This window comes from Natator depressus, chromosome 13, assembly GCF_965152275.1.
Source record: "Natator depressus isolate rNatDep1 chromosome 13, rNatDep2.hap1, whole genome shotgun sequence".
Lineage (NCBI taxonomy): Eukaryota > Metazoa > Chordata > Testudines > Cheloniidae > Natator > Natator depressus.
In genome coordinates this window covers 8,199,440-8,223,200 of record NC_134246.1, presented here as the reverse complement: position 1 = coordinate 8,223,200, position 23,761 = coordinate 8,199,440, and the positions used below count along the sequence as shown (strand labels likewise).

The 23,761-nt window shown below is 39.0% G+C and overlaps 1 protein-coding gene across 1 annotated transcript in view; it reads right to left on the bottom strand.

Moving 5' to 3' along the window:
* Positions 1–342: 342 nt before the first annotated feature.
* Positions 343–23,761, bottom strand: part of CABLES2 (Cdk5 and Abl enzyme substrate 2) — a 45,272-nt gene continuing 21,853 nt past the window's right edge. The window contains exons 2-10 of the mRNA XM_074969642.1: positions 20,527–20,598; positions 20,267–20,359; positions 17,406–17,483; positions 13,060–13,168; positions 12,154–12,319; positions 9,401–9,504; positions 7,501–7,607; positions 5,638–5,842; positions 343–5,137 (exon numbers count right to left, since the gene is read on the bottom strand). Of these exons, the coding sequence (XP_074825743.1) occupies positions 4,997–5,137; positions 5,638–5,842; positions 7,501–7,607; positions 9,401–9,504; positions 12,154–12,319; positions 13,060–13,168; positions 17,406–17,483; positions 20,267–20,359; positions 20,527–20,598 (1,075 nt within the window). The 3' untranslated portion in view covers positions 343–4,996. The remainder of the gene's footprint in view (positions 5,138–5,637; positions 5,843–7,500; positions 7,608–9,400; positions 9,505–12,153; positions 12,320–13,059; positions 13,169–17,405; positions 17,484–20,266; positions 20,360–20,526; positions 20,599–23,761) is intronic.

Sequence of the window (23,761 nt, the reverse complement as noted above, 5' to 3'; positions counted from 1 at the left end):
GGGAGACACACAGAAATAGCAGTCCTTACTTTAAATAGTAGGGGCATGGACAGGAAACTGGAACAACCTTCCAGGGAGAGTAGTGGGGGTAGAAAACTCAACTGGCTTCAAGACTGAGCTTGATAAGTTTATGGAGAAGATGGTACGATGAGACTGCCTGCAATAGCAGGTCTTTGGCAATCACTCCATGCGAGGAGGGTATTTGCTGAGGGGGTTCATTGGTAGGTTTTTTAAGTGTCTGAGGAGCCCAATTCATGCCTTGCAGATTTTCCCACAGAAGTGACAGGTGTAATCTTGGAAGAGACAGTTGTTGGCTGAACTCTTGGGCCCTTTCTTTCCTCCTTTGTCGCTTCTCTGTCTCACAAGCACGTCTGTTCTCAAAGTGAGCTGTGGCACCACTGTTAGTCTCTAAGGTGCCACAAGTACTCCTTTTCTTTTTGTGGCACCACTGTGTTCTGTTCTGTGTGGAGTCCTCCCAGTTTGTACTTTCAGGTGACATATCTCCAATGACCAGTGATCGGACACTAGATATGGAGGACTGCGTTACTACAGAGAATTCTTTCCCAGGTGTCTGGCTGCTGGGTCTTGTCCACATGCTCGGGGGCTAACTGATCACACTATTTGGGATCAGGAAGGAATTTTTTCCAGGGTCAGATTGGCAGAGACCCAGGGTTTTTTTGCCTTCCTTTTTGGGTCAGTTGCAGGTTGAAATGAGTGTAAATGGTGGATTCTCTGTAACAAAGTTTTTAAATCACAATTTGAGGACTTCAGTAACTCAGCCAGAGATTATGGGTCTATTACAGGAGTGTGTGGGCAAGGTTCTGTGGCCTGCAATGAGCAGGTCAGACTAGATCTGTGGTTCTCAACTAGGCGTCCAGGGCACCCTGTGGGGCCACAAGCAGATTTCAGGGGGTCCGCTAAGCAGGGCCTGCGTTAGATTTGCGGGGTGGGGACCCAGGGCAGAAAGCTGAAGCCCCATCGTCTGGGGCTGAAGCCTAGGGCCCTGAGCATTGCCACCCAAGGCTGAAGCTGAAGCTTGAGCAACTTAGCAACATGGCACCCACTGTGCCATGGGCCCTAGGCAGTTGCCCTGCTTGCGACCCTCCAACACTGGCTCTGGCTTTTATATGCAGAAAATAATAGTTGTAGCACAAGGGGGCCGTGGAGTTTTTACAGGATGTTGGGATGGCCTCAGAAAGAAAAAGATTGAGAACCCCTGGACTAGATGATCATGATGGGCCCCTGTGGCCTTAAAGTCTATGAGGTAGTAAGTATCTGCCTTGTTAAATGAATTTGTCCTAGAGCTAAAAGATGTATTAAATGAAGCCTGCCATATAATCACATTTCAGTGTGAAATTTTCCTAGGATTGCTGTAACTGAAAGACTAAATTAATTAGACAGCAATAGTTTCCATGTATGTTTAGTCAGCTTCTCCAGTTTGTGTGGTCCTTTCACACAGTATTTTTTTTTTTTTTTTTTTTTTATATAGGGCATTATTGAAAACCCACAGACATGGGATAAGGATTCAGGGGCAAGTGTAGTACATGAAACTATCCTGAATAGTTTTTTTGCAAACTGACTTGGATTGTCTTTCTGCCAGGAATTTAGAAGGAGGCAAAGGAAAGACTCTTACGGCTAGACTGTTCTTAAAGGAATATTTTCCAGACACAAGCCAAAATATATGTCAAACTTGACTGGTTACAAAATATGTATCAAAACAAATTTTATTTCACAGCTTCTCAATCCCACAATTTCATCAAAAGATTAGACAAATTACAAACAAGAGACTTTAATTTAATTTACCAAGACACAAAACTATAACAGCTTACATAAAAATGTACAGGCTCCTATCAAGAGTCTTTTTGTTGTGCTGAATCTAAGCAGCACCATATTTACATGTGATACATAATTAAACCACACCCCCACATGTAAGAGACCAGCATTTCTCTTTAAAGGAAAAAACGTTTTGTTTTTGCATGAAAAAGTGCAACATCTCTCTTAGAATGTTATGTTGGGTCCCATTTTGGTTTAGACATTGATAATGTTGCAGTAATATTTTCTACCACACAGTGGCAGCTTTTCTATAACCAGATAAATATATCACAATAAGGCTTAACTGAATAGAACTCTAAGCCAATTTAGGGAAGAGAATGCTAACTCCTATAAAACATTACACACACACACGTATGTACGTCACTGCCTTTGCCAAGAGGATCACTATTTCTGTACAGATAAGTCACAGAAAAAGGTACCCAACATACAAGTTGTAGATGGTTGGTTAAAATGACTATTTGGGATCAATAACCCATCTTCAGACTTGAAACAAGATTTCTATAGTGTTACAGAAGAGTTTTCTTCTATTTCTTATAGAAATTTACACAGTGAACACTGTATATAATAGACCATTCCCATGATACAATTTTGAGCCATAATATCTAGGACTTTAGCGCTCAGAGCTTTGGATGTGCACATGCAGAGGTTTAAAATGAGCACCTATTACGGTAAAGCCTTAAAACACGGCTCTGAAGAATACATGCTCTATCTTAGGAAGGTGTCATTTTACATTTTGCTGGTAGAATAAAACCAGCTTGCCCATTTACACACTGACGCAACAACCTGCATCCTTATTCAGGCACAGCTTCCATTCCAGTCTACAATGTCTGAGGAAGGATTGCAGGATTAGACTTTAATGTTTACATTTCAGTCAGAGCATCTTTTCTCTGTTACATATTAGTTTAAAGCAATTTAACTCCTATAATTAAAAACAGGAGCACAAGTTGTCTGGGAGCACTACATTTTTAGACATATTTACAGTAACATGACAAATGATATTATATTTTTTTGGACAAATACCCTGTGAGAAGTTTTACATTTACCACTTCCCCAAACACTTAAGTTCCATATTAAGTTTGTCCATACTTAGATAAAGAAAAGGTACCGCCTGAGAAATCTGTAGCAGATAGTGGACCATTATTAATTGAGTGCACTGTGTTATTTCTTAAAAAAAAAAAAAAAAAGCTAAGTTGGCAAACCATAAGTGTTCGTCTAATACTTTAGTAAAATAGAACTTATAAAACCGGCACTAATTATTCAGTATAGAACATTAGCAAATAACTGAATTTTCTAACCTCTCTTCTGGAAAATAAATTCAATTGGCAAGTTGGATGTTAGCTATCTTCCAATTTGAAAAGTTTGTAAAATTCTCCCAGATTAATAAATCATGCATGTTAAACTTTACAGAGAAGCAGCGTTATAAAATTCATGTCCTGCGCATTGACCAGAAGGTGCATATTTACTTGCACTAAAGTTGTTGTTAAATAGAAGCTACTAGGTTTAGGACTTGAGTGGTATTACTGCAGTTAGATGTATAAAATACCTTTCAAGTGCTGCTTAAGAGAAAGGCTCTACTAAGTTTGCTTCAATTTCACTGAAGTCAAACTGGCCATAGATAAAATGTAGTTGAATAGCAAGACGCCAGTTTTATGTTTGTTCTTATTTAGTGGCCACAACAAACACACAAGGAGCTGAAATTTACAGTACTCCATGTATCAGAGACCAGGTAGCCTTTTTACCTCAGGAAGAGGTCTAGTATCTAAGTTAGTCACAAACAAAGAAATTTTGTATTATTTTTGTCCCTTGGAAACACACACAAACACTTATTTGTATCATAATATTGCTTAGAAAAAAACCCAAGAGCAACTAACTGTATTACTAAAAGTACAACATGTTTCAGAACTGTTTAAACCAAATGTCTGGGCAACAGTGGAAGAAGTTATTTAACCTTTGCATAAACATCAGAGTGCTGCTGAACATTAACCTCTAACTGAATGGCTGATCAAACGTACAACAAATGCCAGTTTCATGAGGGCCATCACACTGGCACAATGCTTGGAAGAACTGAGTAAAAAGTAGCAATTTAACAACTGGACATACTTTGTTTCATTGGCTTAGTTTGGAAGCGATAACAGTACTGGCTGAAACACTTGTGTACAAAGCAGAGAAAGATCACTCATGATAGACATGGTCATGTTTAAAAAGGTGCTTAGTTTCAGACTATAGTAAACAAATCAAAATTATAAATGATAATGCGGTGATTCTCTCACATGTAAGTCAATTTCTTATCTCCAATTGAACAATGAACTACAAGCTGCTTTGCCGCAGCTAACGTGTTCAACAAGTGTGATATTTCACGATAGATTTCCAAACACAATCTTCCTTTCCTTTTTTAAAATAAAACCTTTATTCAGGTATTAATAGTTAAAGAAGTTGAACTAGAATAGTTTCAACTTGCTACCTATAGATCTATAGTACAAATCCCCTCTGTAATATTAGTGCAGATATACTGGAATTGTTTTCACTATATGCAAGGCAAATGCAGGTAAAGGATACATTGCTATTTAAATTCAGGATTCACTATTATGCAACATAAGTAACGTAAAAAGTACTGGTACCAGACCAGTCAGTTTTAGGCACATCTTTAAAAAAATAAAGTATGCATTTTATTAATGTAAAAATGCAAGAAAATTCTCAGATATTCTATTTGAAGTTTATGATTTTTTTGAATGGGAATGATGCTCCCTTTAGTTTCAAGGAAGAAAATAAAGGTTGAAACAATCTAAGAGAATAATAGTGTAGCATCCATTGTAGGGAAGAACTGACCATTTCCTAGTAAAACTGAAAAGGAAAATACAGAATAACCAGCAGCCACAAAGGCAGCTAGTTTGTGACTCATTTGTGCTTTAATGTCCAAAGGAAAATAAAGTTCAAGACAACCCTTTCTGTACCATCTCCTGATACAGATTTGGCACCTGTATCGTTAATGTACATCTTGACTGTTTAAAAATCATGCTGCAGTCTTCAAACTAGCTGTAGGCATGATCTGATGCACACTGTGACATAGAAAAGGTCAGTGGCAAGTGTCAAATTCAGGAGCAAAGTGTTCAGTAATGCTGTTAATCCCCAGAGCCACTGGTGAGCAGCTGGAATGTAGCTTTGGTTAGGCTTGCTGTGTGAGACGCCTATAATGAGGTAAAACTTGGTTTTCAGGAAGGTAGAGGACCAGCTCCAAAGCTACAAGCACGGTAAATTCAAATCCAATGAGATCTCGTCTGTTGAATCTGAATCTTTCTTCTAGTTTCTGCAATGGCATTTTTTGAGAGGGGAGTGGGGAGGGGGAAAAGAGAAGAGGAGAAAATCGGATCAGCAGTTATCCTCAGGATAGCCACTAGATTGTCACAGATCATACCAGCATAAGAAAGAAAAGTAATCATGTTATGGTCTGAGCTGTACATACATACACAATCAAATATGCAGTTGGCTTCCAAAACTAGAAACAGACCAATTTATGGGTTCAACTCTGGTAACTGGGAGCCAAATTACCCAGTTTATGCAAACACACAGGTTTTTGCATACTGAAAGGGACAAGTCCACAAGCTTTACAGGTGCTGTTTGGAGATCAAATAAAGACAAGCCATTCCCCTCCCAAAACAGGCGACTGATTTTAGGATGGGAGCCTAAATTTGGATACTCATTTTTGAAAAAGTCTTGGTCTTAGCTCTTAAAATACAAGATCACAATCTTAATAAAAAGGCAGAGCTTATTTATGACAGTGTATGAAATAATTCAAACTATACTTACATCAAGAAGGTGTTTAACTTCATGTTTCCTGAGATCACTGCTGATCTTGGCTGCAAGCAGCACACAAGCACCAGCACACAGTTTGCGGTTCTGTTTGTTGAGCTTGCCTTGGAGAACAAGCTTCTCGAAGTAAACATACGCCATTGACACAGTAACTGGCTCTAGATTGCACTCTTCACTCAGGTTCCGCATCTCTCTCTTTAAGCTGTGTAGGGACAAAATACCTTTATCACATGAAATGGTTTCTAAAAGACATTAGAAACTCTGCAGTGTGAAGGAATCAAGGATTGGTAAAGGGACTGGAGCCCTGAATTTATGAATCTGTTCATATCTAATCCAGACTAGTTCTCAACAATGCTGTTACCATCTGAAGGCTGTTTGGACAGTGGACAGGCCTGCACAATGCAGAAACGACCATGATTGCTGGCATTAACTGGCACTTTCAGAGGCCAAGGAGACAACCTCCCTGTCTCATGGAGATGGTCCCTCTATATCAGTTTTAAGGCAAATTAGCAGGGCAGTGTGGCAAGCTTGTGGTGCTATTGGTCATGCTGTATCTGTGAAAGATTTCTCTCTAAACATGCAAGAATAGGGAGTAGGAGCTATTGAGGAGAAGAGGGGAACAGGACTTCAGGGCAGGGTGTCTGCATGCAAATACAATACTAGATTTTTCAAATTTAACATCCTCATCTGTAATTCTCCACATCCAAGACACTGTATATTAAATAAAAACTGATGTAATATCTCTGATTGTAAAGAGCTGCAGTGGTTGTACTAAGAAAATTAAGTCCCTAAGAAAATATTCAGTGTGTAAATATAAGAATTAATAGCCAAACAGGAAACTGCCACCTTGACAACTTCATGAAACAGATTAGGGCAGAGAAAATAAGAATTCAAGTCCCAATAAAAATCAGTTCCAAATTTTTTTAGTTAACTGAAAACTCTGTTAAAAGTTTTTTTAAGCAATTTTAAGTGGTGTCTGAATTTCCATAGGGCTCAATTCCGCCAACCCGCCATTCACGGGACTCCTATCGAAATTGATGCTAATGCACAGTCCCACTGAAGTGAATAGGATTAAAGCGCATAAGGGTTTGCAGAGTCAGGGCCTAAGTTTGCTATTTACAGAAGACAGTCTTCCCACTGGGAAGTACAGCACTGTATCATCAAAACTACACCCCTATAAAGAGGGGCTACAGTACCCCTCCCTGAAGACAGAAGTTAATGTGTTCATAGGATATTTCTAAAAATATCTGAAATTATATTTTGAATATCTGTATTTCTTATCACTATTTCACTAAAAGCTACTATAACAAATCACTAGTTCTCTTTAAAGATAATTGCCATATTGTGGCACAGAAAGGTGAAGTTGCCTAGATTTTTTCTTCGTTCTGCAGTTTTCTACAACAATTCAAGACAACAGGATAGTTTCTTGTTACTCAAATAGAAACAGATAGCCATGTGGTCCCAGATGGAGGCACAGACTGCTTATAGAAAAGGTGGAGCACATTGTAGGCTCTGAAGTCCACTTATGTTTTGATCCATAGTTCGCAGAAGGATTGCTGAGTCAGTTGTAATTTGCTAACATTATATTAGTACTAAGTTAACAAGGAAGCAGTATTTGTCTGAAAATAACTTTTTAGGTTGAATTATATGAGGACCATTCCCAGCATCTTAAGTATTCCTGTAATGGCTGCCATTCCACAGCCAGCTTAACTGGTAATAAGAGATCATCAGTATTTAATCATATACACTATTAATAGAATTAATACTTAATTCCATACAAGTGTTAGAGGAAGCAGCTTGTACAAGAGGCTTCAAGGCCATTCACTCTCCCCTTTCTGTTCTCAAGTGCTTGTTTCTTACCTTCTAATTTTGCTCAGTGTTAGCTTGATGTGAGGAAACTTCTCTTTAAAAGTTTCATTCATGTCCTTTTTAAGGTCTGAGGGTTTCACATATTCTATTACTGTGGTCTGAAACAAAAGAGGCAAAATTTTCTATAACATTTGTGGTTTCACGTTCAACAATGCATTATAGGTGCCCTTTAAGCATACCCTCTGTTTGATACAAAGGCAAGACAGACACGTCTTTAATAATATTTTGCACTCCTATAGTGCACACCCAGTGCTTACACAATATTAAAAAAAACTCAGCAATTTGCAAGACAGAATTATCCCCATTTTACAGACTCAAACTGAAACTGGGAGGGTCAGCGACTTGCCCAGTAGATCAGGCTCCCTTTCTAGTATAAGCTTCTCAGAGCCTGACATACAGGCTTCATTAGCTACCCAATGCTTTACCTTCAACAAACAGAGGGCAGTGTGGGGACACTCCTGTGAAGCTAGAACTCAACTGTCAGTGACACCGCTCATCATGAGAACTTCCCTACTAAACTATCACAACAGAGTCATGCCAGTGACCAGTATGGAATGTTAGACACTGTTATAGATGCCTGTTACAGGCCACAACGCCATCAATCTGCTATTAGTCTGTCCACCTCTTCAGAGCATTGTAAAGCTTGTGTATTTAAGAGCCAAGTATTATTTCATGGCCTATATAATGAGAGAGGAAAGAGTTCACTTCTTCCTCAAAGCATTCAGGGTCAATAAATATATGTGAGCAGGGCTATGTGGTCTCATGACAAAGAGGTGCCAGAGAATGAAGTTTGTGCAGGGTAAAGTAAGTCTTCTGGCCTTAAGAGTCGTAACCTGCTGTTACAAACATCAGCATTACATGTGATGCACATAAAGTTAGTGGAGCAGAGTAACTGCTAGACAACCAGTTGAAATAAGGCCATGTCAAGGGAAAGTTGTAGTAATCCCAATCTCACTGCGATGCTTTGAAAAAAATAAAGGAGCCAAAGTGTGGCAAAATGAAGAAATCCTAATTCTAAGACGTGGAGTAGACCATAGCTCCCAAATGACCCAACTACTGTCTTGTTGCTTTGAGTCAGTTTCTCTTGAGGGAAGTGGCAGAGAATCCTACAGCTCCAGTGGACAGCATTCCTGGGAACAGACATCAACAATCCTGAAATCAGTTCTCTCTTTTGTTGTTGGATCTACTCTTTGACCTTTATGCTGTTTCTCTCTATGTAACTAGCATCCATTGTTTTGCAAGATTTCCATGCTCTAAGAGTGCCTTCTAATTTAATAAAATAGAGTTCACTCCTGGAACAAACGGTCAGGAAGACTAATTGCTTTAATGTGTTAAGCAAAGTAGCTGCGTGTAAACTAATCCCAGAGGCTCACAAAATTAACTTTTTGTAGCTGTCACTGATCAACGGTTATAGGTAACAGACAAAATGTTCTAAATGACTGGTATCCAGTCATTTCCACACAGTTCTAATAGACAAGCTTTTGCTGCAACATCTTTAAAATGTGCCTTTGTCCATAATATTGTTTAGGAATAAATTAACTAATTTATGCACGACTGAACATACATTCCTTGCATATTCACTGCAATAGAGTCTATGCTTAACTGGGTCATCACCATCCAATCTCAAACAGAAGTTTAATCTTCCTGAGGACAGAAGATCCTTAGTGCTCTCTGGTAATCTATTACTAATGTAGTGTTTGGCACTGCTCTCTAACTCAGTAGTGCTCAAGTTCAATGCACAACTATGCCTATTTATAGCTTTCCCAATAAGTACTCAAACAGGGCATATTTTATCCAAGGTAGTTCTTTACTGACACTGAGCATCTATGCTCTGAGTACGTATGCATGAAGAGCCAGACAGCTGCTCAGTTAAAATATACCAATTTCTTACCATGTAAGATGCAAAGATGAGGACACGCTTGTGTTTCCCACAGGGCCACTGAGGATCATCCAGGAGATTTGGATTATACTCGGACGACTCACCAACTTCGTTTACTGGAAGAATTAAATACAAAATGAGTTGTAAGATAAACAAAAAAATTAGCTTTAAAGAAAGACTCCTGATGCATCTCTAAGATTAGAGGCAATCTGCAAATGGGAGGAGAAAATTCATTTAACTACACTACTCAATGCCCCAAATTCTTGGGTCTGCAAACTCAAAAGCTGCATGTCACCTACTCATGCTCCAGGAGACACTACAGTACATAATATTCTGACCACAAAGACAGTACTTGTAAGGGGGTGACAACAGGAAACAAAATGCAAGTGCTTTTTTTTTTTTTTTTAAAATAGGTTTGCAATTTTTTTTTTTGCTGCTTAAAAGTAATGCATTGTATGTGGCATACAGCTGTGAAAAAGCATATAAGATCTACCATGAACCAAGTACTCATCCATAGTGCAGACTGAAAAGGAGGATGAGGCACTCACACATTGTTTATAAACATTACGATACCCCATGATCTGAATCGAAAAATACTCAGTCCATAGATATTACAAGGGTTCTAGTGAGAAGAATGAGGAGTGAGAAGACAACCTTATCTCCAACTGTCCAAGTCAAAGATTTCAATGGGATCAGGATCTCTTTTTGCACCTCCCATATTCTGGCTTTAACCAGGGACCTGGCATTTAGCGCAGTCTTGGAGCTGCTTTTTGTTGTGCTGTCTTGTAACAGCCTCTTAGTGGCTATTACACCAGATGAGCATAGCTCGAGTGCACAATACTCTGGCCACACCCTTTCCTTCCTACTTATGCTAGGGCAGGGGCGTGGTAGAAACAGAAGAGAAAAAGAACTCTGCACTATCTAGGAACATGTTACACCAGGATTATTCTGCAAAGGCCACTTCCAGAGTGGCATAAAGGGGCTGGAGCACAAGAAAGAATCTGGCCCCATCTCTACATTTAGAAAGAAGGTGAGCAGTTGTGTGGGGTAGAGGAGTCAGCTGGATGTTTTCATCATTAGTCCTTACACTGCTGAGTTAAAAGGATGCAGTTATTTTTGCCTACTGGCATTCTGCTGCACCTGGTGTTCTATTGTCATGCTACTTATGCTCCACTGAAGTCAGCAGACTGTCCGAGAACACCTCAGGTACATTAGCAGCACAGCAGGTTCCTTCTACCTGGAACATTCAAGCAGCAGAGGTAAAGGCCTGAAAGAAAGTTCCTTTTATAAAAAATGTTATTTATGGGTGTTGCGTAAGGATGCCAGAAATGGCACAGCATTGGAGATTCTAGTTTAGTGGCGGGTGAGAGTAAAGTGGTTACATATGTTGGCCAGAAATACAAAAGTCTATTTTATGTTCTCCCGTTAGAATATTGCTTTCACGTGTGATTATAATCTGAAAAATGACTAAAAATGATATCCATATCATTCCATATTTATATCTGTCCATGGTTCCAAATGTGCTCTTTTAGCAAGCAGAAAGATGAACACTTCAATAGCCAGTCATGCAGCCTTAAATCCGGATCTGAAAGTTCAGCTGAGTTCTTGCCAGCTCATGCATTACCACACGATAAAAGATTCCGCACTTAGAATCACTGATGCATGAGCCAAAACAGAACCCAACTCACTTTCAGAAAGATGTATTGACTCTACAGTATGAACAAGAAGAACACATTTGTTTTGTAAAGCATGTACAGGTAGCAGAGCTGTTGAATTAGCTGTGTCACATTTACACAGTTGCCTTTTTACCACTGAAGCACTGTAAGGTATATTGGTTTCTGGTTTGAACAGCAAGAGCTGGTGAGTTGGGGTGTTTAATTGCTGAGAAAGGGACACTGGAAACATCTTCTGCAAGTAAGATGTCACTTAAATATCAGCGTTGAATAATTTAAATGCTGCTACTTTAGGGAATCTGATACTCCGGTAATTTGTTTCTCTATTTTGAGCAAAACTGACTAGATCTCTTATTCTGTAAGTGTGCAGAAGTTTATTCCCCTCCCTACCTCCGGCACGACCAAAACTTGCACATGTCAAAATTGCAACAGCACCTCCTCACAGATGGCAGAGACAAAATGAACTTGTTTATACTCTTAAAAAATAAAATCTTTTGGGCAGTCAGTTGGACACATGAAGTCTATGGTATTTAGTCTGAATTTAAGAAAATCACTTATCAGTGTTCCTTTAGGTTAGGCCTTGTCACAATACTGGAAGGGCAGGGAGAGTTCTCTTACATTTCCATGTGTTCCAAGTGTTCAAGTAATTCTTCAAAAGTGTTGGGGGGGTGGGGGGGAAGAAACCTATCTTTTACAAAGCCTAGTGTTGTCTCTCCTGATAGGAAATGTAACTAAACTGATTACTCAGAAACAGGTAATAAAATAGCAATTCCAAAGATCAGTGCTGTTCTGTTGTGCAGCCCTTTATCTCCCCTGAGCTTTTCTCTCCTTTGTGCTTAGCTATCTCTAGTCTACTCATTTGATCCTTTCACTAGTCTTTGGCCACAGCTTTAGGGAATGGCCTCCTGAAGAATTCTCAACTTTATCAAATCCTTCCTAAAAGTGCTTTTTGCTGACAGCCTTCAGTTCCTACTGTAATCTAGCCTTGTTCCAGGCAAATGTATTCCTGCCATTTTATAGCATCTTACAAGGAAAAAGGGTATTGCAGTTCCCCTTGCATGCAAGCAGTGCAAAGCCATATGGAGTTTTTACCTATTTCTGTTCCTGATGGTATTGTTTTAGCTGTTACAGTTTTATGTCTTGACCCCATAAGACTCCGTGAAGCACCGAATCGACATGGAGGAACAGCACCATGATTATCAATTTTGCGGCCAACAAGGGCATTGGTTGGATACAAGAACTTTGCATAGGACACAACCTAAATAAAGACAACATGTGTTAGTAATTATAGGAGGGGCTGTGAATTACCTCTATATTTAGGCTAACACTTTCCATTCTAAAAAAAAATGCTTGCAACTGTTTTTGAGTAGCTTCCATTGTTTGCAGCAGGCCTTGGGAAATTCAACAGGGAGAAAGCCAGGGGCCAGAAAAGTATTATTTCTTTGTCCCATTAAATTTCATTTAGGTTTGGCACAAATATAAACTGTTGAGGAGTCACTATTTCTCTTCCAACACTTGCATTGTCAGCTGAATTTTGGCAGCATGCCAAATAACTGAACATGAATATTCTAATCTGAGGCTGGGCCCATATCTGCACCAAAGCAGCAGCATCAGTACACTGCTCTGGGAACCCCAGGAGAAGACATCTTCTCTGTCACTGGGGAGAATGAACTGCACAGGGGCCTCCCCACCAGTCTCACCAGACCCAGCATGATGCTTGTGGCCCATCAGTGCCACACGGGGAAGGTAGCTCTTCTCCACCTCCCGGGACACCTCTCATGAAAAGATCTCAAAGTGCTTTATACACAATAATTAAGCTTCAGCACCTCTGGTGGGATGGACAAGTAAGGCAGGTCACTTAATGTCTATGCCTCATGGTAATATAGTGACAGAGCAGGGAACACCACTTTGAGACCCACCAATCCTCAATTCTCTATTCCACCCGCAGCTCCATTCATTAGCATGGTGGGCTCTACAACAAACAAAATATTTCCTTACCTTGCCATCAGCTCCAAGCTCCACTCCTTCCAATCCAAGAACCATCTCTGAAGAGACTGAAACACCACCAGAAGGATGTCGCTGTTTCTGCCCTTCCATTTTTAGATCACTGTAAATGAAGACGGATACTGAACCGTACTACAAGAAACTGCATTACAAGTCTAATTTCCTCTACAGTAAACACTAGACATGCCATAGCACCGACATTACCACCACTGGAAAAAATTCCACTCTGTCTTCCCATTCCCCCTTTCAAGCAAGCATTAATTTTTAAATACCCTACTCAAAATGTAAGAGATTCACTTAACTAGAGAACAATCTAACAGGACAGAAACTGGTTATTTTTAATTCAACTCAGTATTATTATGCTTACTATCATTTAAACTGAGCCATATGTAATCTTTCTTCACAAGTGTACAACCCATACTGCACTAACAAATGTACAAGTTTTGGGTAGCAAACCCAAGCAGCAAATATGTTTTACATTACTAATTCCCCTCCACTATCAGCTTACTTTTCAGTTGCAGTTTACTGACTTGAGCCCACATTCATAAAGAACACACTGACCGTAAATAGAGATTTCTAGCAGAACTGTACTTTAATAACAATATTCTACATTGCCACCTACTACAGTCTTAAAAAAAAAGTTACTGTATTTTGGTCAAACCATCATCGTCTGACAAAGAAAAGCTGAAAGAAGTGGTACGCTAGTAGCCAGCTATAGAATCCAACTCTTTCAAGTGACCTTGCTGCTTTCCCATCAAGTGAGAGAAACGTTTCCCATTGCCTATTTTTGTAGAAAGTATGTTTGCATACAATACAATTTCCACCACTAAACATCCGTTTCCTTCTTCCATAAGTTATGCACAGGACACAAGTGACAACACAATTGTTTTAGCAAAAGGTGGATTAAAAGTAAATACAATACTTTCTGTAGACTGTGTATGTCAAATGTCCACAGAGCTAACTCAAAGTTCACAAGAGATTCCTACATGGATTTTCCTCTAGTTCTCATCACTTATTATTCCTCATGTGAGTATTTGCAACTGTATTGTGTACATTTTGAACACATTATTACATTTCCAAAATACATTGCATATAGTTTGCCATAAATGGAGTTTTCAGTTCTTGGCAGTAGGCAAAGTCACAGTGGCATGCAGCATTTAATGTTATTTTCAGGGCTTAATATCTTTTTTTTAAAAAAAGAGCATCTTGAAGTATTAATTTATGGCTGAGTTACAAATCCCTGAAAACGAGTCAGGAAAGATAGCAGCTGCCTTTACCTCTAGTGGTACATCAGCTCTAAGGGCAAAATAACGAACAGTATGACCAAAATATTTAAAAAAAAAAAAAAAAAAAAAAGCTAATAGAGCACTGAGCACTACCGCAAACCTTTGAAGAGAACCAACTGCAAACAGTGCAATAAGGCAGGCCAGGATGACCAACCCAATGGAGTTATCCAGTTTCTCTTATCAGGACTGGCAAGTTTACATTTCCTTTAACTTAATAAAGGACTGAAACTTCCCAACTCAAGTTGTTGCTTTTGGTGATAGCTGGCCAAGGTGGTAGCAAATGCGCTTATCACATTATATAAAGGAAAAAACCATTAAAAAAAAACAACCCACTGAAAGCCCAAACAAAAGCACAATTGGTGACAAATACTTAGTGCACTCCATCTTTCCCGATTATTTTTTTGGCCAAGAAAAGTAAACTCAAGGCTCCTGGCTTCAATCTTTTACTATTACTATTAGAGTGGCAGCAAAAGGAGGAAGGAGAGGTAGTTTGACTTTTTGTTTTGAATAAAAAGATTCAAATATTGTGTAAAACCCCTAAAAGTGTAGCATAACTGGTTACCTTGAAAAAAAAAAAGTTTCTGTCCTAACACCACCACCCTTATTCATAATGTCAGGTTTTTGCGACAAGCAAGATGTCTTAGGCCTTGATATTGCAAACATTTAGGCACTTGCTAACCCTGCACACATGAGTAGTCTCATCATAGAATGGTTTCACAAACATGAAGTTAAGCATGTGCGTAAGTGTCTCCAGGAACAGGGCCCCATTTCCCTTTTAAATCCCAAAGCATATACCTCATAAGAACATAACAAGAACATAAGAATGGCCATACTGGGTCAGACCAATGGTCCATCTAGCCCAGTATCCTGTCTTCAAACAGAGCCTGGTGACATGCTTCAGAGGGAATGAACAGAACAGGGCAATTTATTTTTTTATCCTGTCATCCAGTCCCAGCTTCTAGCAGTCAGAAGTCTAGGAACACCCATAGTACAGGGTTGCATTCCTGACCATCTTGGCTAATAGCCATTGATGGATCTTTTCTCTATGAACTTATCTAATTATTTTTTGAACCCAGCTATACTTCTCGCCTTCACAACATTCCCTGGCAATGAATTCCACAGGTTGACTGTGTGTTCTGTGAAGAAATATTTCCTTCTGTTTGTTTTAAACCTGCTGCCTATTAATTTCATTGTGTGACCCTTGTTCAGGTATTATGTGAAGGGGTAAATAACACTTTCTTATTCACTTTCTCCACACCATTCTTGATTTCACTGACCTCTATCTTTCCCCCCCTTATTTGTCTCTTTCCCCAGCTGAATGGTCTCAGTCTTTTTAATCTCTCCTCACATGGAAGCAGTTCCATACCCCTAATCATTTTGTTGCCCTTCTCTGTACTTTTTTCCAGTTCTAATATATTTTTTGAGATGGGACAAATGGAACTCCATGTAGTATTAGCAATGTAGGTGTGCAATGGATCTATATAGTGGCAGTTTGATTGTTTCTGTCTTATCTGTCCCTTTTCTAATGGGTCCTTACATTGTTTGGTTTTTGGTCTGCTGCTGCACACTGAGCGGATGTTTTCAGAGAACTGTCCAGGATGACTCAAGATCTCTTTCTTGAGTGGTAGCAGCTAATTTAGACCCCATCATTTTGTATGCATAGTTGTGATTATGTTTTCCAATGTGCATTACTTTAGATTTATCAACACTGAATTTCATCTGCCATTTTGTTGCCCAGTCACCCAGTTTTGTGAGATCCCTTTGTAACTCTTTGCAGTCAGCTTTGGACTTAACTATCTTGAATACTTTTTTATCATCTATAAACTTTGCTACCTCTCGGTTTACTACTTTTTCCAGATCATTTATAAATATGTTGAACAGCACTAGTCCCTGTATAAATCCTTGGGGGACTCTGCTAGTTACCTCTCCACTGTGAAAACTGACAGTTTATTCCTAACCTTTGTTTCCTATCTTTTAACCAGTTACTGATCCATGAGAGGACATTCCCTCTTATCCCATAACTTCTTACTTTGCTCGAGAGCCTTTGGTGAGGGACCTTGTCAAAGGTTTTCTGAAAGTCCATGTACACTATATCCACTGGATTGTTTGTTGACACCCTCAAATAATTCTAATAGATTGGCGAGGCATGATTTCCTTATACAAAACCAGTGCTGACTCTTCCCCAACACATCGTGTTCATCTCTGTGTCTGATGATTCGGTTTTTTAATTTCAACCAGTCTGCCTGATACTGAAGTTTGGCTCACCAGCCTGTAATTGCTACGACTGCGTTTTGACCCTTTTTTAAAAACACAAGTAGTTCTGCAATTTCGCATCTGAATTCCTTCAGAACTCTTGGTGAATACATTCTGGTCCTGGTGAATTATTACTGTTTAATATATCAATTTATTCCAAAACCTCCTCTACTGATACCTCAATCTGGGACAGCTCCTAAAAAGAATGGCTCAAGTGTGGGAGTCTCCCTCACATTCTCTGCAGTGAAGACTGACACAAAGAATTCATTTGGCTTTTCTGCAACAGTCTTGTCTTACTTGAATGCTCCTTTAGCAGCTTGATCATCCAGTGGCCCCAGTGATTGCTTGGCAGGCTTCCTGCTTCTGATGTACTGAAAAATTTTGCTGTTACTTTGTGTGTCTTTCACTAGTTGCTCTTCAAATTCTTTTTGGCTTGCCTAATTATACGTTTACACTTGACTACCATGCATTGGCTTTTGGCTGATGAAGGGGGTGGGGGGAATTTTACTGACTCTCTATGGGAAGCCTGGTTGAATACTTTAATTGACATTGAATCAATTTGATTTTTATATTTTACTACTCAATGAGTGCACTGCTATTTTGTGCATGCCTTAAGTCTGATAAGCACATTTAAAATATACCCTGAAATAAAAGAAAATGCATACTAAAATGGGCTATGGTATATTACAGCTACATTCACTTATGAGGCTACCTCATTTAATAAATTAGGCTGTTGTATATGGTAACGGACTGGACACTTCAGAGCAGTGCAGATATGTCAAGTTAAAAGTAGAGACTCACCTGATTCGTAAGCTCTCCCCATACGGCAGGATAGAAAAAGCCACACATAAGGTTCGTTTAGCACAGATTAATACTATCCTGAAAGCAGACAAGAAAAGATTAAAGTGAGAACTGAAACAAAAGTTTTCTGCAGCTATAAAACATCAGCCTTGCTAGCAACCCTGTAGTTTCCTATGAAGTGTGCACACAAAGCTTTTTCTTAAATGGCTTCTCTAAAGAACCTAGGATGGTTGTGGAGTTTATATTAAAGAAAGCAACACAAAACCAGAGGGCATTCATATAAGGCTGAGGCCCCACAGGATCAAGGTGTGTAAAGTTCTCAGGAGAGCCAAGAGTGACTCCCATCTTGCAAAAACAACAAGGAGTCCGGTGGCACCTTAAAGACTAACAGATTTATTTGAGCATAAGCTTCCGTGGGTACAAACCCCACTTCTTCAGATGTTGCATCTGAAGAATTGGGGTTTTTACCCACAAAAGCTTATGCTCAAATAAATCTGTTATGGTCTTTAAGGTGCCACCAGACACCTTGTTGTTTTTGTGGATACAGACTAACACGGCTACCCCCTGATACTTGTTCCCATCTTGCAGCTGCTCAGAGTGTTTAGCAGCATAAGTCAGCCACTGTACATGGACTTTTAAAATAGGAAGATAATTTTGTAAACAATATTTGTAGTCATGCATGCTGAGGTAGTGGTAGCAAGCCTATACTTCAGGACCTATGCCGAGCACCTGCTGTTGTCAGGAAACAATCCATCCTCACATAAAGCATCACACAACAGGCCTTCCTCCCACCCCCGTCAGCCATTAGACATTAATTAAGTAATAGCCAACATGGATTTGTTGAGAACAAATCATGCCAAACCAACCTAATGTCCTCCTTTGACTGGGTTACTGGCCTAGTGGAAGGGAGGAAAGCAGTATGTGAGACATCTCTTGATTTTAATAAGGCCCGCAGTACCGCATGACATGCTCTTAACTCAATTAGGGAAATGTGGTCTAGATGAAATAACTATAAAGTGGGTGCATGACTGGTTAAGAGACCATACTCAAAGAGTCGTTATCAATGGTTCACTGTTGAACTGGTGGGATGTGCATAGTGGGGTCCTGCAGGGATCTGTCTTGGGCCCGGTAATATTCGATATTTTCATGAATGATTTGGATAATGGAGTGGAGGGTATGCTTATAAAATGGGTGGATGACATAACACTGGATGAGGCTGTAAGCACTTTGGAGGACAAGCATAGAATTCAGGATGGCCTTGACAAATTAGAGAATTGGTACAAAATCAACAGAATTAAGTAAAGAATATTACACTTAGGAAGGAAAAAAAAATCAAATGTATAGATACAAAGTGGGAAATAAATGGCTAGGTGGAAGTACTGCTAAAAAAGGATCAGGGGGGTATAGTGGATCACAAACTGAATGAGTAAACAGTATGATGCACCTGTATGAAAGACTAATATTCTGGGGTGTATTAACAGGAGTGTTGTATGTACTACACAGGTGGATATTTCTCCCACTCTGTTTGGCACTGGTGAGGCCTCAGCAGGAGTACAGTGTCCAGTTTGGGCACCACACTGTAAGAAAGATGGGGACAAACTGAAGAGAGTCCATAGGAGAACAACAAAAATGCTCAAAAGGTTTAGAGAAAAGCTGACCTAAAAAACTGGTATGTTTAGTTTTGAGAAAAGATGGCTGATGGGGGACTCAACCATAGCCTTCCAATGTGTTAAGATCTGTTATAAAGAGGACGATGATCAATTGTCCTCTATGTCCCCTAAAGGTATGACAAGAAGTAAAATGGCTAAATTTGCAGCAAGGGAGATTTAGATTAGATATTAGAATTTTTTTTCTAACTCTAAGGATAGTTAAGCACAGAAATAGGCTTCCAAGGGAGGTTGTGGAATCCCTGTCATTGGAGGTTTTTAAGATGAGGGTTGGACAAAACATTTGTAAGGGTTGGTATAGGTATACTTGGTCCTGCCTCTGTGCAGGGGGCTGGACTAGATGACCTCTTGAGGTCCCTTCCAACTCTACATTTCTATGGTTCTATTGATAGGGGATACTTGGCTCCTACATAAATCACTTTTCCACCCCCCAGTTCTCATAGAGCTTTACAAGAAGTGGGTACAGATCATCATCTTCATTTTACTGCCCAGGAAACTCAGACACAGAGAGGTTACGTGACTTGCACAAGATCATACAACAAACTGATGAAACAGCCAGGAGCACAACTCAGGTCTCCAGACTTCCATTCCATTCCCTACCCCCTGGAGCATACAGCCTCTCTAATTAGCTGGAGCTAAGGACTACAGTCTAGTATTAAATCTATTAAATAGAAGTAAATAGAACCGTTGAGTTTACTCAAATTTCACAAATAAGAACGATCAGATTTTTTTTTGCATTCATTCTCTCCACTTCAAGAGCTGAAGTCACTAAGTTCTTTTCCGACCCAAACAATTCCCAAGTGTCACATTGCTCAACTATCTGAGGGTCCATGTTGGCTTTTACCCTCACATATCTTAGCAGGCAAACTTGTACGGGTACATTTTACACTTAGAAATAGATGTATATAAAATTTTATAAAAATCTTATTCCCCCGCCCACTATATTTTAGATGATACTGCAGTGTCCAAGAATCATATCTTTGGATAAACCAGCCTATTTCCCCGACTCCAACATTCCTGTGTGTTAAGCTATAATTATTTGTGACCCAAATCTGCCAGCCTTACACATGTAAACTGGTACTTATTCACATATATAGCCCAGCTGAACTCAGAAAGACTACTCACATGAGTTAAGTCCTACTTCATGCAAATAAGGGTGTCAGAGTCAGATCCCAAGTGAATATAAAACATTACCTGCTATTCTTTGTATCATATTGTCTCATATTCTTGATGAAGTGCATCTTCTTCAAGCTTTTGTGTCTTGGAGATCCAGACGTGTGCTTGGTTCTGCAATTAAAAAGAGTTATAAAGTGATCTAAAACAAAGGTGTAGATGTTATGATCAGATGGCGGCACTAGCATGCAGGACCTCAGATATTCAGCTTTGAGGAGGGTGGAGGGAGGAGAGGACTTGCATGCAACGAGTTAAGATTAATGCTGCTTTTGAAAAAGTACCTTCGTACACTGGCACATTCCACTATGTCTTCTAAAAATTCTAGAGAGCAGCGCTGGGAGATAAAACGCCTTCTGTAAAAATGTACAACACCATGAAGAGTGAACAATATTAGTTCATGGCCTTTGAGATAGGAAACTGCAACAGAGAGCTATGAAGTCTTAAGATATTGTACTTCTCACAAAAGATAGCTGAAATATTCAAACCTCAGCATCTTTAAACTTCTGAAGAGGCCAAGAAACTTAGAGTTCCCAAAGCAAGCAGTTTATACTGAGTAAAGGGGTTCATCTTTTTAACAAGTTGGTTCTCTTAACAAAAGGTGTCATTTGACTAATCAAAATACGTAATATATTCTGTAGAACAGAAAAGCCTGCCTGCAAGTTACCACTCTTCAGGAATCTTTGCAATACAAGTTTAAAAGACCCAGTGAGAGGTGTGGGGAAAATCCCTCACCTGGGGTGGGAGAGGGAAAATAAAATTTATCTCATAGCTTGTGTGCTTTTCCTCAATTCAGCAAATAGGACTAGTTACTTTCCCTGTGATACGAGTTTAGATAAACTAAAAAAGCCTTCTTAAACAACAGGTCTGGCTCAATAAAAGCAACAGAAGTACTTTAAGAAAACTATAGAAAGGGCTATTAAAGAGGAAGCTTGGGGTACTTCATGCCCATGTAAAATTCTAAAATGGAAACATGGGGGAAAAAAAATCCACAAGAAACTGAGATGGTGTAATGTTAATGGTGTATCACATTAACATGGGGAAAATGGACCTTGCCCAGAGGAATAGATTCCTATTGTCAAACGCTTAGATCATTCATTAACCAGTGAAAATGAAAACGTGATCAAAGATTTTGAAGCTATATACTCCATAAGAATGATGTGTTCAGACCCAAATGGCACTAAGAAGCCACCTCCAAGTAATAGTACTTCACTGTAACTATTAATATTCTACATCTTCTCCCTCTGTCTTAGTAGCCATAAACACCCCGTGTACTCAGATATTTGAGTTTTTCTTCTGTTCTTCTTGAGAAGGTGTCTGTTAATTCTGTAACATGCACGGTCAGAACTGGATTAATTATATCAAGAGAAGCCAGTTTAGAGACTGTACTAGACAAGTAAGGGGACACTGGTTTAAAAAAAGTTTGGTAAGATTTTAAAGACAGAAAGACAATGGAGTTTCTTTAAAGTATAAGCAAATATCCCTGCATCCCAGGGGAAACAAAATGACAGCAGTGTTTACGTTAAGAACTATGAGAAACAGCAACTGATTTTCTTCTATCAAGACTAATTCTGTAATTGGACATACAGAAGCTAGATATTCTCTTGCACAGCTGGCTCTTATTGACTAAGTATTTTCAGTTAGTCTACTTTTAGGAATTCCATCAAGCACTTAAAAAATAAGCAGCTACACACGTTGGTAAATAAACCAGAAAAAAAGACTAAAGGTCAAAATTGAAAGACAGGAAAAACCCCCAAAAAACCAACAAAACAAAAGAAAAACTACGTCAGCCTGCATTATTATTTGGGTGCCTGAATAGATGTATAGATAAGGCCAGAAGGGACTACTGTGGTCATCTAGTCTGACCTCCTGTACAACAGGCCAAAGGACTTCCCCAAATTAAAAACTACAGCATATGTTTTAGAAAGACATCCAATCTTGATTTTAAAATTGCCAGTCAGAGATGTCATCACAGCCCTGGGTAAATTGTTCCAATGATTAATTACCCTCATTTAAAAATGTGCACTCTATCTTCCATTGAATCTTGCACTCTATCTAGCCATTGAATCTGTCTGCTAGACTGAAGAACCCATCATCAATTTTTTGTTCCCTATCTAGGTATTTACTGATTGTAATAAAGTCACCTTTAAGCCTTCAGTTTGCTAAGATGAATACGTTTAGCTACTTGAATCTATTACTATAAAGGGCTTTTTCCAATCCTTTAATCGTTCTTGTGGCTCTTCTCGGAAATCTCTCCAATTTTTCAACATCCGTCTTGAATTGTGGACACCAGAACTGGACATGGTATTCCAGTAGCCATCGGACCAAGTGCCAAAGACAGAAGTAATATAACCTCCTTACTCATACTTGAGATTCCCATTTATACATCCAAATATGGCTTTAGGTGTCTAACTTTAGGCACTTAACTTTGGAAGTAAAAATGTACTTTTAGAGAATTATAAAAAGATTAAGACGACAAATTTTGATTTCCTCCTCCCCACCCTTGTAGTTACTTTTCTCAACTTCTTTAAAGATACTGTCAGAGCTGCTGATAAAAATGTTAGTCCAGTCACACTTTAAAGTAGTAAATAATCATGTAAAAGTTGCAACTATACAGTGCTTTTCCTGCAAATGCAAGATCTGCAATTTGCATGGTAAGCAAAGACCCTTTATGATGAGAATATCTGCATTTCTATGTTAAATCCTTACCAGTTTTTCCTACTGGAGTTAAAGTAAAAAAAAAGTGTCACTTTTAATAACTGTACAAAGAGAAAGTCTCCAGGAATAGCTCTGCCTACATATTAAGATACCCTGGATAAAGATTTGAAAATTAGACTATTTTCTGTAGTAAGAATTCCAATTAGTAGTTTGCACTTCACTATAAAATGCATCCATCCACTTTGTCCAAATTATTAGAAAACTAAATGCCTTCATACATTGCTGAAACCCAGTTAAAAAAATAATAATCATGATTTACCATTCGTATCTACTTTTTGTAAGAGAGCGTCAAGAGACCCAAGACAAACTACATTACTGTATGCATTTTTCTCCCTTGGCAGTAAAGGGCATCAAAAGCAAATGTGATTAACAACTAATTATGGCTTAAGGAAATATGTAATGACATTCTCCAATACAGAACTTGGCATTTTCACTAGAAAGCAAATCTGACATCTCGAACAACTCCACTAAGAGAAATTAAGGTGTTCTCTGGAAAGAGCAAAGCTCAAGCAAGCACTCAGCTGAAAAATTTGAGTCGCTCCTTGTATACAAGAATGGAAAGAATGTTAAATCTTCTCATGTGTGAGTTAATCAATGTTAGAAACGGTCTTTCTAGCCAGTCAAATGGCTAGAAACTTGGTACATCCACAGGGAATGGATCACCTGTAGTCCCCAAGGTCCTCTGCCAAAATTGCAGTTTTAAAACATTTCTTTGTATAACTCTTTTTAAAGTAGTTTCAATCCTACTCATGGTTATTTTGGAGCCATCACAACCACAAACATGGCTACTGCAGTGGTATT